At 42.4% G+C, this 17,045-nt stretch overlaps 1 protein-coding gene across 4 annotated transcripts in view; it reads left to right on the top strand.

Moving 5' to 3' along the window:
* CAPN15 (calpain 15) overlaps positions 1-17,045 on the top strand; it is a 273,139-nt gene that overhangs the window by 195,059 nt on the left and 61,035 nt on the right. For all 4 annotated transcript variants that reach the window (XR_003852592.1, XM_029576448.1, XM_029576449.1 and 1 more), the window contains 3 exons: positions 5,649-5,857; positions 6,783-6,966; positions 8,404-8,627. Coding sequence is in view for 3 of the 4 variants with exons in the window: in XM_029576448.1 (XP_029432308.1) it covers positions 5,649-5,857; positions 6,783-6,966; positions 8,404-8,627 (617 nt within the window). In the remaining variant the exon portion in view is untranslated. The remainder of the gene's footprint in view (positions 1-5,648; positions 5,858-6,782; positions 6,967-8,403; positions 8,628-17,045) is intronic.

Genomic DNA, 17,045 nt, shown 5'->3' with positions numbered 1-17,045 from the left:
TCATTGAAAGGACATTAATGTTAATTAATTTGCATAAACATATACTTAATAGATAACATAGTAATGACAGAAAAAGACCACATGGAACATCCAGTCTGCCCAGCAAGTTTCTTATGGTAGTATCTGCCGCTCCCTGCAGGTTGCCCACATGCTTCTATTAAGGGTAGTAATTGCCGTTTCATGCAGATTACTCCCAAGCCTTATGTTAAGGGTCGCAATATTTACAATCAAAAATAAGTAACTCTCAAACCCATAACAGAATTAGCTCTAGCAACATTTTTACATGGTGAGTAGACTTCTTGATAATTCAATCAATGCTGCTTGAATGTGCTTTGCTTTTGGAATAGATATTTTTAGATATTTTATGTCTAATACATTCTCACAAGACAAGCAGGATGGTAGTCCTCAATATGGGTGACATCACAGGATGACCATAATTGTTAAAAGGATGTTAGTTAAACCATTTAGAGAAGCAAAAAACAAATTTTCAACAATATATCTCACAACTCAAAAGAACTTGTTGAAAATATTGATCTATAATAGATGTGTTGTTAATCTTTGTTTCTATTCAATATCTTTGTGAGTGACATTGCAGAAGGGATAGAAGGTAAAGTTTGTCTGTTTGCAGATGATACTAAGATCTGTAACAGAGTGGACATGCCTGAAGGAATAGAGGGAATGAAAAGTGATTTAAGAAAGCTTGAAGAGTGATTGAAGATTTGGCACCTGGGATTCAATGCCAAGAAATGCAGAGTCATGCATCTGTGGTACAGTAATCCAAAAGAGCTGTATATGTTGGGCGGTGAAAGACTAATGTGCATGGACTAGGAGAGGGATTTTTGGGTGATGGTGTCTGCCGATCTGAAGGCTGTGAAGCAATGTGAAGAGGCGATAGCTAAAGCAAGAAGAATGCTGGACTGCATAGTGAGAGGGATAACCAGTAAGAAAAAGGAGATGGTGATGCCCTTGTACAGGTCCTTAGTGAGGCCTTACCTGGAGAACTGCATTCAGTCCTAGAGCCCGTATCTCAAAAAAGATAGAGACAGGATGGAGGCGGTTCAAAGAAGGGTGACCAAAATGGTATGGAGTCTATATCAGAAGACTTATGAGGAGAGGCTGATCTATATATGTACACCTTGGATGAGAGGAGATGCAGGGGCGATATGATACAGATCTTCAAATACCTAAAAGGTTTTAATGATTCACGTACTTCAAACCATTTCCATTGGAAAGGAAACAGTAGAACTAGGGGTTGCAAAATAAAACTCCAGGGGGGATGACTCAGAACCAGTGTCAGGAAATATTTCATTCATGGAAAGGGTAGTGGATGCTTGGAATGCCCTTCCAGAGGCGGTGATGAACACAAAAATAGTCAAAGAATTCAAAGGGGCATGGGATAAACACTGGGGATCCCTAAAGGCTGCAAGATGGAAATGAAGAAAAGGGTGTTTGGTGGTAACCTGCTCAGTGATAGTTACTACCTTTAACAATATGCATGAGATTACTACCCTTAACCAATAAGCCTTGATGCTTTTGACACAACTGCTGTCTGCTTTGACTGCGTGGGGAAAAAAGGATAATTGGATTCAGAGGACAACCAGCATGTCCTCCAACTTTTACAGTCTGGGTTATTGATACACAAACATAAGGGAAAAAGAACAGGACTGCTTCTATGCCAAGTTCAAAAGCAAAGCACGTCAAGCAATATTGTCTGAATTCTCAAGATGGCTCCTCACCCAGTAAAAATGTAGCTTTGTTAATATATGTCTTGGGGGTAACTGCATGGATCGGCAGTTGCCACGATAGGAAACTTGCTGGCAGACTAGGTGGACAAGTGTTCTTTTTCTGCCATCAATACTATGTTACTGTGTATGATAACGAAACTTGTATAGGGAACTGGTATCATATGTTAATTAGATAGCCATCACTTTGACTGCAAAGTCATTTTTAGTCATTTTCCAGCCCCTGGCCTGCAGGAAGTCCTCCCACCAGCAGGGGTTGTGGGTCAGAGAGCAGGCTTAACTACAGCTGCACCTGCTTCTCCCTCTGCTGCCTTTCCTCTGCAAGAGAAACTGCATGGGATCCTGTGGTCATACCAAACCTGCTGACCCAATCAGTTCTGATTGCAGAGGAAAGCTGGCAAAGGAGGAAGAAGCAGCACTACTGTTATTCCAGGACATGGGGGAGGGGAGGGAACAGCTGAATGAGCCATGGGGGGAGTAGAGGGAAGAGAAGGTCATGATGCCAGGGAGGTGGAGGTCAGGAAAGATGATGAAAGGGGATGAGGGAGAGAGATGAAGGCAGAGGAAAGAAGATGATTATGCCAGGGGATGGGGGAGGGGCAGAGAGAGAGGGAAGGTAATGATGCTAGAGGATGGAGGGAGGGGAGGTGATGATGCTTGGGGTGAGTAGAAGAGGTGGAGGGAGAGAGAAGGTAATGATGCTAGAGAGGGTGGGTGAGAGAGAAGAGAAGGTGATTATGATGCTGGGGGAGAGGGAAGGGAGGAGAATATGAAGATGATCCCAGGAGGGTGGAGGAAGAAGGAAGGAAAGAGAAGGTGATGGTGCCAAGGGGGTGAGGGGGAGAGGGGGGTTGATGATGTTGCCAGCAGGATGGAAGGAGAGGGAAGAGATGAGAAAGTGATGATAGGGAAGCTTGTGGTGTGCCACAATAAAGTGAACCCTGTGCCAGTTGTGCCACGAAACAAAAAAGGTTGGGGAACCACTGAGTTAAAGAGAGAACACAACTGGGCATATCTTGTTTATTCTGTGAAAGCCTAAGTACTGGGTGACATAAAACTTTTCTGTGATATTAATGTAATAGTGATCATATTCTCCTTAGTCTACATCTGTGGATAATCCCCAAGAATTTTATTTATGTATTTATGTATGTATGTATTTATTTATTTATTTAAGTGCTTTTTTTTATACCGACATTCATGATACAGATCATATCATATCGGTTTTCAAGGACCAAGGGGGGAAATAACATTAACATAAACAAAGATAGCGAAAAGTTAAAATAAAACAGGGGTACTCGAACTGGGAAGAAGAGGAGCCAGCGGCAGAGGTAACTCGGAACTAAACAATATTAAGTCATGTACAATATCGGAATTGGGGTGCATCGACTAGACTTGGAGTGTTACTGTAGCTGGGGAGGTCCCTGTTCAAGGGAAGGCTTGTAGAAATAGCCAAGTCTTGAGTTTTTTTCTGAACGTCAGTAGACAGGGTTCTTGTCTAAGGTCAGGGGGCATAGCATTCCAAATGGTTGGCGCTGCTGTCGAGAAGGCTCGTTCTTTGGTGGATGAGTGGAGTGTGGATTTGGCTGGGGGAGGGTGCAGTGAGCCCTTGTAAGCTTCTCTGATGGGTCTGGAAGAGGTGTGCAGAGTGAGTGGGTAGTGAATATCGATAGGGATCCGGTTGTAAATGGATTTGTGAATGATAGAGAGACACTTGTGTAGGATTCTAAAGCTTATAGGGAGCCAGTGCAGATTTTTTAGGATGGGTGTGATGTGGTCTCTTCTGTTGGAATTTAAGATTCAAGTGGCCGAGTTTTGAAGCATCTGAAGTGGTTTGGTGGAGGAGGCGGGAAGGCCTAGTAGAATGGAATTGCAGTAGTCTAATTTGGAAAATATAATGGCCTGGAGTACAGATCTGAAGTCCTGAAAGTACAGAAGCGGTTTGAATCTTTTTAGCACCTGAAGTTTGAAGAAGCAGTCTTTGGTTGTGTTGTTGATGAACTTCTTTAGATTTAACTGGTTATCAATTATAACTCCGAGGTCTCTTGCTTGGCTGACCAGGGTGTTAGTGTGGGTCGATTGAAGGTTAACGTTGTGGTTGGGAGATATAAGGAGCATTTCTGTCTTAGATGTGTTCAGAACCAGGTTTAGGTGAGTGAGGAGGTAGTTGATATCTTGGAGACAGTTGTCCCAGAACTTAAGTGTTTTTGAGAGGGATTCGGTTATTGGGATCAGGATTTGTACGTCGTCGGCGTAAAGGTAGTGTTTAAGTTTTAGGTTTGTAAGCAACTGGCAGAGGAGTATTAATTTGAGTGCCTAGAGGGAACAGACACCAGGACGTTGTAACTAATCGCAACATCCTCACATTTCTCCTGCTCCTTGAGGTCCTCGGTTCATGATCACTCAGCTTTAGACAACTCTTTTTCTAATGAGCTCCTCAGTTAATCGACACTGATCTAGCACAGGGATGTATGGCTCTCTTATGTGCCAAATATTTTAATTAACTATTCTCCCTGCCCTGTAGTCTGTCACACATGATTGTGATTGTTTGATAAGATGTCTACTATGAGGACAATTTGAGTAAATTGGCAGTCTAAAAATTGCCATCGCTCAATCTGATTAAAAGTACCTATGGGGCTCCAGAGTAAGCATAGTTTTAGCTGAATTGAGGACGACATTAGAAAACCGTGTGTGTAGATTGGATTTTCTGCAAACACCGCTATTCCGGGACTCAACCCCTGAGCCTCAAGCACTGCTTTTCCAATGGTGAGTCCCCCTTGCACAGCTCTGCCAGTACACCTGCCATACAGCTCCTCTTTGCTATTCCAATACAGAGTCCCCATACACAGATTTGCCAGTACACCTCAGTCCTGCCGTGCAGCTCCCCATTTTTAAGTTTAGTGTAATGCTACTCTAACATATCTCTTAGCTTCTGCCACTGGCTTTTGTTTTGTCCCAGCAGCTTCTTCCTGCTCCTTTGGCCTTCTAATTCAATTATTAATTTTCATTGTATTTAATATCAAAACTCTTTAGGGCAATGGTGACATAAACCTTCATTCACAACTACCTGGGATGTTTTCTGTATTTTATGCCTCCTACCCAACTCACTTAACCCAGTTGCAGTGACAGTCCTTGGCCAGATTTCATGCATCAGAGCTCCTCCTGGATGCCTGCAATCACCGACCCCCTTGGTGCCACTATTGCACAATGACTAGGATTCTTCCCAGGGACTGTGAACTCTGCCTCCACTGTACATCCCCAGACCTGTGAGGAGAAGACCTGCCTGGGAATTGAAGCCATGTCCTCTGCAGAACCACTGGGTCAGCCCTAACCTAGCATTTTCTTATAAAGAAGCAGTGCCTGATTTGAGAGGCTCCTTCTTTTTTCCTGCAGGCTGTAATATTTCTCTAGCTCCCGCTACAGCCAGTTATTTATAGCTTTGACTGCAGACTGTTTTCCCAGTAATAAATCTGGGAGTTGCCACTCTGCAGTTTGTGTTAAGAATTAATCTTGTCCATTGTCTGTTCTTTCCCCTCTCTCTCTTTTCTCCCTTTCTTAGTAGTCACACTCTCTCTCCCTTTTCTTTCACATTCCTTTCCTGCCTTCCCATCCTGTGACCTGTAGTGGTTATTTGGATATATCAGGTTAGTGATTGCACAAATTTCTAATGACTGCTATCAGTGCAGCACTCTGAACAATGTAAATCCATAATGTTGGCTGTATCAAACAGGAGGAAATCCCAACTCTAAATAGAGGGCATTTTTGCGTCAGGAATTTTATAGAAATCAAAATTAGTTTATTGATTTTTTTTTGTTTTTGTTCTGCCAGCTGACTGACAGAATTTAGAAAAATATGTTGAGAGCTGGTCTCGCTGGAATTAACCACTCTGTTCCATATTTTTTTTTCTAGAACAAGGTGAATTTTGTAGATGATAGTTTCCCCCCAGGACCAAAATCTGTGGGGTTTCCTGAGGGTGATAGCGTCCAGCTCAGGGTAAAGCAATGGCTACGACCCCAGGAAATCAACTGCAGCATCTTCAAAGACCGCACGGTTAAGTGGACGGTCTTCCGAACACCTCGGCCATCGGACATTCTGCAGGGATTGCTGGGAAACTGCTGGTAAGGCTGAACCTAGGCTTTGAAAAATGTTCCCTGCATCCTTCTGTGCTACATAGTGCTGCTGTTAATGCATCCCTCCCCTGTCTCATTACAGAGCTCATCCCCCATTAACTGAGCCGTAACCTTACCCTTGCTGCCTTAGGTGTCTCTCTATTATTAGTCAGGTTAGGAAGGTTGTTTGTTTTTTTTTATAACAGGTTGGATCCTCAGTTTTGCCAGGGTCCGAACAATTTCAGGATTTCAGGGGCTATGGAGGGAGTGTTGGCAAAGCCTTACATAAGATAAGAACATAAAAAAGTAAGATATGTCATATTGGGTCCGACCAAGGGTCCATCAAGCCCAGTATCCTGTTTCCAACAGTGGCAAATCCAAGTCCACAAGTACTTGGCAAGCACCCAAACAATTACATAAATCATAAGCTACTATTGTTTATTAATTACCATCATAGCAGCTTATGGATTTATCCTCTAGGAACTTATCCAAACCTTTTTTAAACCCAGTTACACTAACTGCTGTAACCACATCCTCTGGCAATGAATTCCAGAGCTTAACTATGCGCTGAGTGAAAAATAATTGTCTTTGATTTCTTTTAAATGAGCTACTTGCTAACTTCATGGAGTGCCCCCTGGTCCTTCTGTTATCTGAAAGAGTAAATAACTAATTTACATTAACTTGTTCAAGTTCTTTCATGATTTTGTAGACTTCTATCATATCTCTCCTCAGTCCTCTCTTCTCCAAACTGAACAGCCCTAACTTCTTTAGCCTTTCCTTAGCTCCCCATCATTGGATTCCTGGAATCAGAAGACATTTTATCTCTTGATGTCTCTTGTCTTGAGCTTCTGAGCAACCTGATACTTCTGACAGGGTGACATTTGAAGCCCTTTTCTGTTTTCCAAATCCTTTATTGCTATTTCTCTCCTTTCAGGTTTTTGAGTGCCCTAGCTGTGCTGGCAGAGCGCCCAGAGCTGGTGGAGAGGGTTATGATCACACGGACCATATGCTCTGAGGGAGCATACCAAGTGCGGCTCTGTAAGGATGGCACATGGACCACTGTCTTAGTGGATGACATGTTACCCTGTGATGAGTGTGGGTATCTCCTCTTCTCTCAGGTCAGTGAGTTCTCTCCTTTCCCCACACTGAAAACAATTTGTTTGTGTGCTGGGTTGGAGGGGGAGTAATACACCCTTGAAGGATGGGATGTACCTTGGAAGGGTAATTTTATAACAGCCTGTAGAAAGTGCATGCAGACTTGACCATTAAGGGCCTGATTTTTAAAAGCATTTAAATGCTTAAAATTCGGTTTTACGCATGTAAATGCTTTTTACCCCTGTAAGTGCGCTTTTGAAAATTACTATAATATATGCCATTGAATTGTTCATAGGATATTCACATGTAAGTGCACTTTATGTGCGTAAATAACTTTTTAAAATCGCTGCGCTAGTATGTTACATATATATGTACCCCCTTTAAGGGGTAATTTTCAAAAGGATTTACATTCGTAAAACTGGGTTTTACACATATAAATGCACTTTACACGTGTAAGTGGGCTTTTGAAAATTGTTTCATTATATGTTATTGAATTGTCAATAGGTTTTACGTGCGTAAGTGTACTTTAAGCACATAAACAGGCTTTTGAACATTGCTATGCTAGTATAACTACATTGATATGCATAACTCTCTTGAAAATGACCTCCCCTATCCACTTTGAAAATTAACTGGTATCAGCAGAACCCTGCGCAGCATATGCGCTTATTTATTTATTTTATTTACAAAATGTGTAATCTGCCTCTATTGTATCTCTAGGCAGCGAACAAAGGAACATACACAATAAAAACAAGAAACCAATGAAACAAACATCATAGCTACAATGGGCTAATCAGATCTGCCTCAAAACCCAGAGGTCCATGCTACCTCTACAAAAAAAAAAAAAAAAAGCCTGCTTGAACAAAAAGGTTTTCAATAAGCCTTTAAAAGGCTTTCTCCACAGTCCATTTATACCTGCTTGGGAGCAGATGTAAATGTGTGTACGTATATTTGCATACTTAGGAAATTCAAAAGTATGCATGTAAATGGTTTCCCCACCCCAGCTCCACCCTGGGAATGGTTCTTTCTAATATTATGTAAAAGTACTTGCAAAGTCACTTCTGCACATACTTTTTACACATACAACCCCCGGGACAATTTTCCAAAAACCCATTTATGTGCGTGAAACCGCATTGTGTATGTATTTGCTTTTGAAAACCAAGCTCTTATAAAGTATACGCAAGAATTTCTGCTTCTGCATTTCTCCACTCTGTCCTACTCTCTGTACCGTAGGGTGTAGCTCATAGTGTGCAATATGTCTATTTAAATCTGTGGGGTGGGGGGAGGGAGGGCCTTATGTGAGGATATAAATAATTATAGTCACTTTATTCAGTGTTTATAACTGCCAGAAACTATCCTTCACCCAGACACACACAATCATCTTTCTCCATGTCAGTCTTTTCTCTTAAAGTTTCTCTTTCTTATCTGTTTCCTGTGTAACAGTTTTGCCATTTTGTTCACAGGCCCAGAGGAAGCAGCTGTGGGTGGCCCTGATAGAGAAGGCTCTGGCTAAGCTCCATGGCTCGTACTTTGCCCTCCAGGCAGGGCGGGCTATTGAAGGCCTGGCTACACTAACTGGCGCCCCCTGTGAGAGCCTGATGCTGCAGGTCAGCTCCACTAACCCCCGTGAGGAGCCCATTGACACTGACCTCATCTGGGCCAAAATGCTGAGCTCTAAGGAGGCTGGGTAAGACGAGGGGGGGAGGGGCTAACCAGCTGTAAGGAAGCTGTATAAGGTGAAGGAGAGGGGCTGACTAGCTGTGAGGAGGCTAAGTAAGATGAGGTGATGGGGGCTTGGCAACTGTAAGGAAGCTAAGATGTGGGGAGAGGTATCCAGCAATAGGAAGGTTGCATAAGATAATGCCGAGAAGGAGCTAACCAGTTATCTGAAGACAAGTAAATCACCCACTGCAAATCTGGGTGACATCATTGCCATTCGGTGCTGGTCTTATGCTCCCAGATCTTTCCAGGAATTTCTTGAGAAGCATCTTGAGCATGTGCTATACTTCCTACGGTCCTGCATCATGTATGGGGGGTTTTTTTGTTTGTTTGTTTTTTTATTTTAACTTTGTTGAACAGTTGCACTTAAATCTTCAAGCAGGTCTTGCTTTTTTGAGATCTGTACTATCTTACTTTTTTTTTCAGTTTATAGTGTACCTCAGGCCCTCTTTTTGCCCTTCTAGCTCCATACTTAGCAGTTTTTGGCAGTTTGATTATATTTTTAGCAGTTCCTGTCAGTGGGCCTAATTTAGGCTGTGGACCTTACAGGTCTGTGCAAAATTTGTTGTAAAGCAGAATATAAATTAAATAATTAAATTTCACTGAACAGAAATGTCCAGACCACTTACTCTGGGAGAAGGTCAGCAGGCAGGCTAGCAACAGACTCCTTCTTTTATTGGAGGGAAAGTTTTCTATATGTATATTGTCTGATGCCCCTTGTTGTGAATATCTTAATAAAACTCAAAATAGACCAAGGAAAAATGATTTTCTTATCTCTTCCTTGGCCAAGACAAATTTAGTTTTCACTCCTTTTGGGAGCTGTCCATCAGGAACTATCGGGTTGGGCATTTCTCCAACTCTAATAGTGCAGAATCAAAATACTTCATCCCCAATATTCAGTCTCTAGCCCTCACAGCCTGAATGTTGAGAGGGTGTTAATTGTTCCTTTGGATTTTCCAATGTACTTTCTTTCTGGCCTGTAGAAAGGAATCCACCAAAGATTTTTTTAGATTTAAATGGAAGAGGTTTGCCATACTGTGTGAGGGCATGGTCCTAAATTCCTTCTCTTGATCCATACTTAGTGTTTGGGAACTTGATCCACTACTTAGTGTTTGGGGACTTGCAAGGTACTTGTAGCCTGGATTGACCACTGTTGGAAACAGGATGCTGTGCTTGATGGACCCTTGGTCTGATCCGGTATGGCAATTTCTTATGTTCTTATGTTCTCACAGAAATTACTTTATACCTTCTATGTGTTTTCAGAGTTTGTCATCAAAACCAACCCTGTTAGAGTATATATATCAGTGCAATTAGTATTTATCACCACCATGTGTAAGGAAGCCCCCATTTTTGTACAGCTTTTAGTTTTATGTAGGACTTGCTTCAATTGATGCTGTTTATCAAGTAACCCACAGTCCATGGGACTTCAATGTAGTTCTTACCCAGCTGATGAAAGCCTACTTTGAGCATCTAAGCTCTTGTGGGCTCAAGTACCTGACCTAGAAGACCATATTTTTTGCGTTGATCACTTCAGCTTGCAGTCTGTGATTTCCAGTTCGTAGTGACTTATCCACGTTATACTACATTTTATCACAATGGAGTGCTGTGAACCCATACCAAGTTCCTACCTAAAGTCATGTCTGATTTCCATCTTAACCAGTCAATCATCCTCCCAACATTTTTATGCACATAAATCATTTTGAAAATTACCCCCATAATGTCCAGAAGCTGAGGGTAACACAAATCCTTCCAAAAATCAATCTTTCAAGATTGTCCGACATGGCCAACATTTCATCTAAGATTGGCTGCTTCAGATATCTTTTAAGCCTGTATTCAGTGTGACCTCTACCTATATTCTGCAGCAGAAATCATTAAGATTCATTACATCAGTATAATGAAAAACACTAAAACACATGATTTTAACTTAGTCATGCAGGTGCAATTTCATTTCACAAAATCAAGCAGTTTCAGTAACAAATGCATGCTAAAGTTTTCTTCGGATATGGAGACCACAATATGGATTCCAGCTTATACCTAAACATATAAGCTCTTATCTGACCAAAATTGTATGGGGAACATCATGTGATTTATTTCAATCAATTACTAATCTTCAGCTGTAAAATAGAAAGCCCTGTATATATACAATCACTTGTTTAAAACATAAACATAAACGTCATGTTTACACTTTCAAAAATTCAACCATGAGGACTATAGTTCTCAAGATAATTTAATAAAACATATTTACATCCTTTAATTTGTCTATCTCCATTAAACCAAATCATGTGACTTTCTCCATTTAAACTACTATTTTACCATAGTGACATTTTATATACCGTGGCTTTCTAAAGTATTCAACCACCAAAAAAGTCAGTAGATTTGTATGGATTACAAATGACACTTACCCAGATTGTTCCAGAGTAAAGTAAATTTTCAAAGTCACAGTTCAATATTTCTCTACATTTTTTGTAAAATAAAATTAAAAACTGAAAAATGTTTGCATAAATATTCAGTCCCTTTGCTGTAGAAGTGCCAAGTTTACATAGATGAAAGATATTGCACTAGCAATTGGCCTCTACCTGTGAATCATCAAAAAAAGTCAGCTTTTCTGGAAAAGACTCCCTAATTCCAGTATTGTTGGTCAGACTGTAAATCTGAAAGAAAGCTTTGAAAATGAAGACCAAAGAGCATTCTAAAGAAATTAAAGTTATAGACATGCACAAGATAGGAAAAGACTACAAAATATCCAAGTGGTTGGATTTCCCAGTGAGTACTGTTGGATCAATTGTGAGGAAATGGAAGCTGCATCATACCACCCAGACACTACCTAGACAAGGCCGTCCCTCAGAACTCAACATGAGAGCAAGAAGGAGGCTTGTGAGGGAAGCTACAGAGAGGCCAACAATCACTTTGAAGGAGCTACAGAGTTCAGTGGCTGAGACTGGAGAGGAGGTGCACCAGTCAACCACATCAAGAGCTCTGCATACAACTGGCCTGCATAGGAAAGTTAGCCATTACTGTAGAAAAATCACATCAAAGCACATCTGGAGTTTGCAAAAAGCATCAGAGTGACCCAGCTAAAATGTGGGATAAAGTGGTCAGATGAGACAAAAATGGAGCTTTTTGGCCAAAATTCAAAACGCTATGTATGGCGCAAACCTAACACTGCCCATTCCTTAGCAAACACCTTCCCAACAGTAAAGTATTGGGGTGGCACCTTCACGTTGTGGGGATGCTATTTCTTAGCGGGTACTGGGCATCTTGTTAAAACTGAAGGATGAATGGATGATGCAACATACAGGGAGATACTGCAAGACAACCTGCTTTAGTCTGCTAAAAAACTAAACTTGGGAGAAAGTTCACCTTTCAACAGAACAATGATCCCAAGCATAAGGCCAAAGCAACACAGGAGTGGTTGAACAACAAAAAGGTGAATGTTCTGCAGTGGCCAAGTCAAAGTCTAGATCTCAATCCAATCGAAAATCTGTGTCACTATTTGAAAATTGTAGTCCAGAAGCATCATCAAACCAACTGAACAACCTGGAGCAAATCTGCCAGGAAGAATGGGCAAAAATCACTCCCAAGCAGTGTGCAAAATTAGTAGAAACTTTCCCCAACAGACTTAAAGCTATTATTGCAGAAAAAGGTAGTTCTACCAAGTAGTAGTCTGAAAGGGTTGAATATTTATGCAAGCAGCATTTTTCAGTTTTTAATTTTATTTTACAAAAAATGCAGAGAAATAATGAATTGTGACTGAAAATTTACTTTAAGAGCATACTGGTTTGCAATAAACACACTGTATGGAACAATCTGTGTAAGGGTCATTTGTAATCCACACAAATTTGCTGACTTTTTAGGGGGGTCAAATACTTTTGCAAGCCACTGTATATTTGCTATTTGTCTTCAACTTAAACACTTCTTATCTCTATCTAAATTAATTTTTAATGTATCTCAGCATTGATTTAGATTTTCTTTAAATAATATCTATTCAAATATGAGTTGTAGAACTTATTCCATAGGTTAACTTTATTCTAAAAATCAAAATGTCCTGCTCCAATCCAATTTAAAAAAAATTAAGAACCAATCGGTTTGAATTGAGCCCAGTAGGTTCAACTGTTTCCAGTTGATATAGCCATTGTTGTTCTCGGCATCTCAGTTCTTTATCACGATCTCCTCTTCGAGGGCTCTTTATGAGATGATCAATCACAAAAAATCTAAGTACATCAAAATAATGATGACGCTCTAAACAGTGCTTTATAAAAAGCATTTTGATTCTTTTATTATTGTAGCAACTAAAATGTTCTGAAACATGGATCCATAAAGTTCTCTTGGTTTTCCCCACATATAACTTCAAAGGAGGATGTATAATTACATAAACCACAAATGTGGATGCACAAGTAGTTAAAAATATAACTTATATTATTTCTTAGTCTTAGGATGTAAAAAAAAAATTGCCTGTCAAGTCATATTACATGTTTTACAATGGCCACATTTAAAATGGCCTCTCACTATATTTTGACACAAGGTTTTCTCAGAGCTAGATGTTAATAAATAAGAAGAACTTAATTGTTCTTTGAAATTCCTCCCTCGAGTAAAAGCTATGCTTTTTATTTACAAAATGAATGTACTTGCACAGCTTTACGTTTCTGCTTTAAAAGTTTTATTATCTGCAGTGAAAAATGGGTATACGTATCAAAATACTACTGTAATCGTATCATTGATGAATATATTAGTTCTCACAGGACAAGCAGGATGGTAGTCCTCACATATGGGTGACATCACAGGATGGAGCCCAATCATGGAACACTTTTATCAAAGTTTCTAGAACTTTGGCCCCTACTGAGCATGCCCAGCATGGCACTAACCCTGCAGCCAGCAGGGGTCCCTCTTTAGTCTTCTTTTTTCTGCGCAGCAGTAGCCACGCGGTTAAGTAGCTCTGCAAGGATTCCTGACAGGAATTTTCCTCACAGAATTATTTAAAGTTAAATTGCCCCACAGAGGTCCCTCCGTTAACTTTTTTCAGTCCGCGGTACTCCGGTAAGTTTTTACCCATTTTCCGTCGATTACCGTCGAGTTTGGCCCTTGCGGCCTACTGGCCGTCGACCGTACCGCAGCTCAATTTTTTTCTTTGGCCATGGCGTCAGGGTTCCGTCGGTGCCCAGACTGTACTCATACCATGTCTATTACAGACCCTCATAAAGTCTGTGTAATGTGTCTTGGACGAAAGCACGATGTCTTGACCTGCACCAAATGTGCCCAAATGACACCGAAAGGTCGCAAGGCCGGAATGGAGAAGATGGGACTTCTCTTCCGTGCTCAAATCCCAATTCCATCCATTGCATCAACGTCATCTGAACCGGCACCTTCAACTTCGCGTCAGCATCGACCACCGACCGGTGACAGCTCGGCGTCGATCACTTTTCGGCCTTTGACACCCTCTTCTCCCCCTCAGGACCAAGGGGATCATAAGGAGAAACATCGCCATCGGCACCGAAAGTCTCGGACCATCGAAACCATCGAACTCGCCATCGTCCGAGCCGCCGCCGAAAAAAAACCCCATCCAGAAAAGGCACTGACCTTTTCGGCGACCAGGTCACTGATGCAATCCTCACCCAACAGGGCGTCGGGAACTGCGACTCCGCCTCTAACGGTGGTCCCTCCGGCTATGCCTCTGCCTCCTTCTGTTCCGGAGCCAGGGCTGCTTGCTCCAGGTCTCAGAGAAGAATTGGACTGGATGGTTCAGGAGGCCATCGACAAGGCGATGCACCGACTCCAGGTTCCCCCGGCACAGATATCTGTACAAATAGTGGAACCGAGCACCGACCCGATTCCAGCAGCATTGGCACCGCTGCTATCTAGGATGGAAGTGCTTATTGCCGCTTTTCCACCGGTGGACATCGGGTCACCGATGGCTCCAGTGCCCTCCCTGCTGACTTTATCTCGGGAGGAGAAACACCGTTCCGCATCCCTCCATTGGGAGTTTTGCCTCAGCCATTGATATCGATACCTCCATCGGCGCCATCGAGCCATCCACTGATGCCATCAATGCCTGCGCCAGGGCCTTCATTGCTTTCATCGGTGCCTCCGGTTATTCCTCCAATGCCTTCGGAGCCCAAACCGGGACCTTCAGGTATCCAACTACCCCGTCCCTCTACAGTTCCTAGAGCAATAGGTGCTGATCCTTATGATACCTGGACTGATGATTCTTCACCAGACACCGATGATTTGCCTTCACCACCTTTACCCACTGAAAGTAGAAAGCGTTCTCCTCCAGAGGACCTTTCTTTCATAAATTTTGTGAAGGACATGTCTGAATTGGTCCCCTTCCAGTTACTGACGGAACAGAACGACAGACATCAAATAATGGAGTTGCTTCAATTCCTGGATGCGCCCAAGGAAATCCCCATCCATCAAATTCTTCTTGACCTTCTCAAAAAGAACTGGGAACATCCTGGCTCCATTGCACCAGTCCACAGAAAAACTGACTCTACCTATTTGGTGCAGTCAGCTCCAGGCTTTCAAAAGCCTCAGTTGGATCACCAGTCTATGGTGGTTGAATCTGCGCAAAAGAAAGCAAAAAGGTCGAAAACTCATACTTCATTTCCCCCTGGCAAGGAACAGAAGTTTTTGGACACCATTGGTCGCCGAGTCTTTCAAGGATCAATGCTCATCCTCCGAATTGCTGCTTACCAACTATATATGACCCAATATAATAGGGTCATTTTTAAGCAACTACAAGACTTGACAACCTCCATGCCTCAGTCACTTCCAGAAAAGTTCCACACCCTACTTAATAAGGGTTTGGAGGCAGGCAAACATGAGATTAGATCATGTTACAATATCTATGACACTGCAACCAGAGTATCTGCAGCCGCTATTTCAGCAAGACGATGGGCTTGGCCCAAGTCTTCAGACCTTCGTCCGGAAGTGCAAGAGTGGTTATCTGACCTCCCCTGCATAGGAGACAATCTCTTTGGCGAGCAGATTCAAAAGACAGTGGCTGAACTAAAGGACCATCATGAGACTCTCAGACAGCTCTCTCTGATACCTTCAGATTATCCTTCTAAACAGCCTTTCCAGAAGGACTTTAAAAAGTCTTTCTACAGACCAAAGAAGTCCTACCCGCCAGCAGCCAGATGCCGTTCTGCGAGACCATTCCTCAAATCACAGTCTCATCAGACCCGAAAACAAAAGCCACAGACAGCCCCCCAGCCGGGCCCTGCTTCTGGCTTTTGACTCTAGCGTAGAGAGCAGCCACCAGATTCCATTACCAAATGTCCCAGTGGGAGGCCGCTTGTGCCATTTCAACAACATATGGCAATCAATCACCTCGAACCACTGGGTCTTAGCAATAATTGCTCAAGGCTATCATCTCAACTTTCTCTCCATCCCACTGGATTCTCCACCTCTAATGACGTGGAAAACATCCGACCATTCATTGCTCCTGGAGCAGGAAGCTTCCCTCCTACTCCAGTCCAGAGCAATAGAAACAGTCCCATTGCCTCAGCAAGGCCTCGGGTTCTATTCCCGGTACTTTCTGATCCCCAAAAGATCGGGAGGTGTGCATCCAATTTTGGATCTACGAGCCCTCAATAAGTACCGCCAGAGAGGAAAGTTCAAGATGGTAACCTTAAGCTCCCTGCTTCCTCTTCTTCAAAGAGGAGACTGGCTCTGCTCTCTCGACCTCCAGGACGCATACACTCATATTGCGATAACTCCATCTCATCACAAATTCCTGAGGTTTCTTGTAGGCCCCAAGCACTATCAATACTGAGTGCTTCCATTCGGCCTAGCGTCTGCACCACAAGTCTTTACAAAATGCCTCGTCGTGGTTGCCACCTTCCTCAGGACTCAAGGTGTTCTCGTCTATCCTATCTGGACGACTGGTTAATCAGGGCTCCAACTCAGTAATAAGAACATAAGAAAATGCCATACTGGGTCAGACCAAGGGTCCATCAAGCCCAGCATCCTGTTTCCAACAGTGGCCAATCCAGGCCATAAGAACCTGGCAAGTACCCAAAAACTAAGTCTATTCCATGTTACCATTGCTAATGGCAATGGCTATTCTCTAAGGGAACTTAAAAGCAGGTAATGGACTTCTCCTCCAAGAACTTAACCAATCCTTTTTAAACACAGCTATACTAACTGCACTAACCACATTCTCTGGCAACAAATTCCAGAGTTTAATCCACTTTGTCATCCCTCAATCTCACCTTAAACACGCTACTTTCACTCGGATTTCTCGTCATTATATGCCAAACCCTCTTTAGTCCCATCTCAAACCTTATCGTTCATTGGGGCAGATTTGGACACCTTACAGGCGAGGGCTTTCCTGCCTCGACAACGAGCCCTCACTCTCGTGTCTCTGGCACATCAGCTGCAGTCTCAA

This window comes from Rhinatrema bivittatum, chromosome 14, assembly GCF_901001135.1.
Source record: "Rhinatrema bivittatum chromosome 14, aRhiBiv1.1, whole genome shotgun sequence".
NCBI lineage: Eukaryota > Metazoa > Chordata > Amphibia > Gymnophiona > Rhinatrematidae > Rhinatrema > Rhinatrema bivittatum.
Note: the sequence above shows the minus strand (reverse complement) of the source record. Positions and strands in the feature narration are given on the sequence as shown.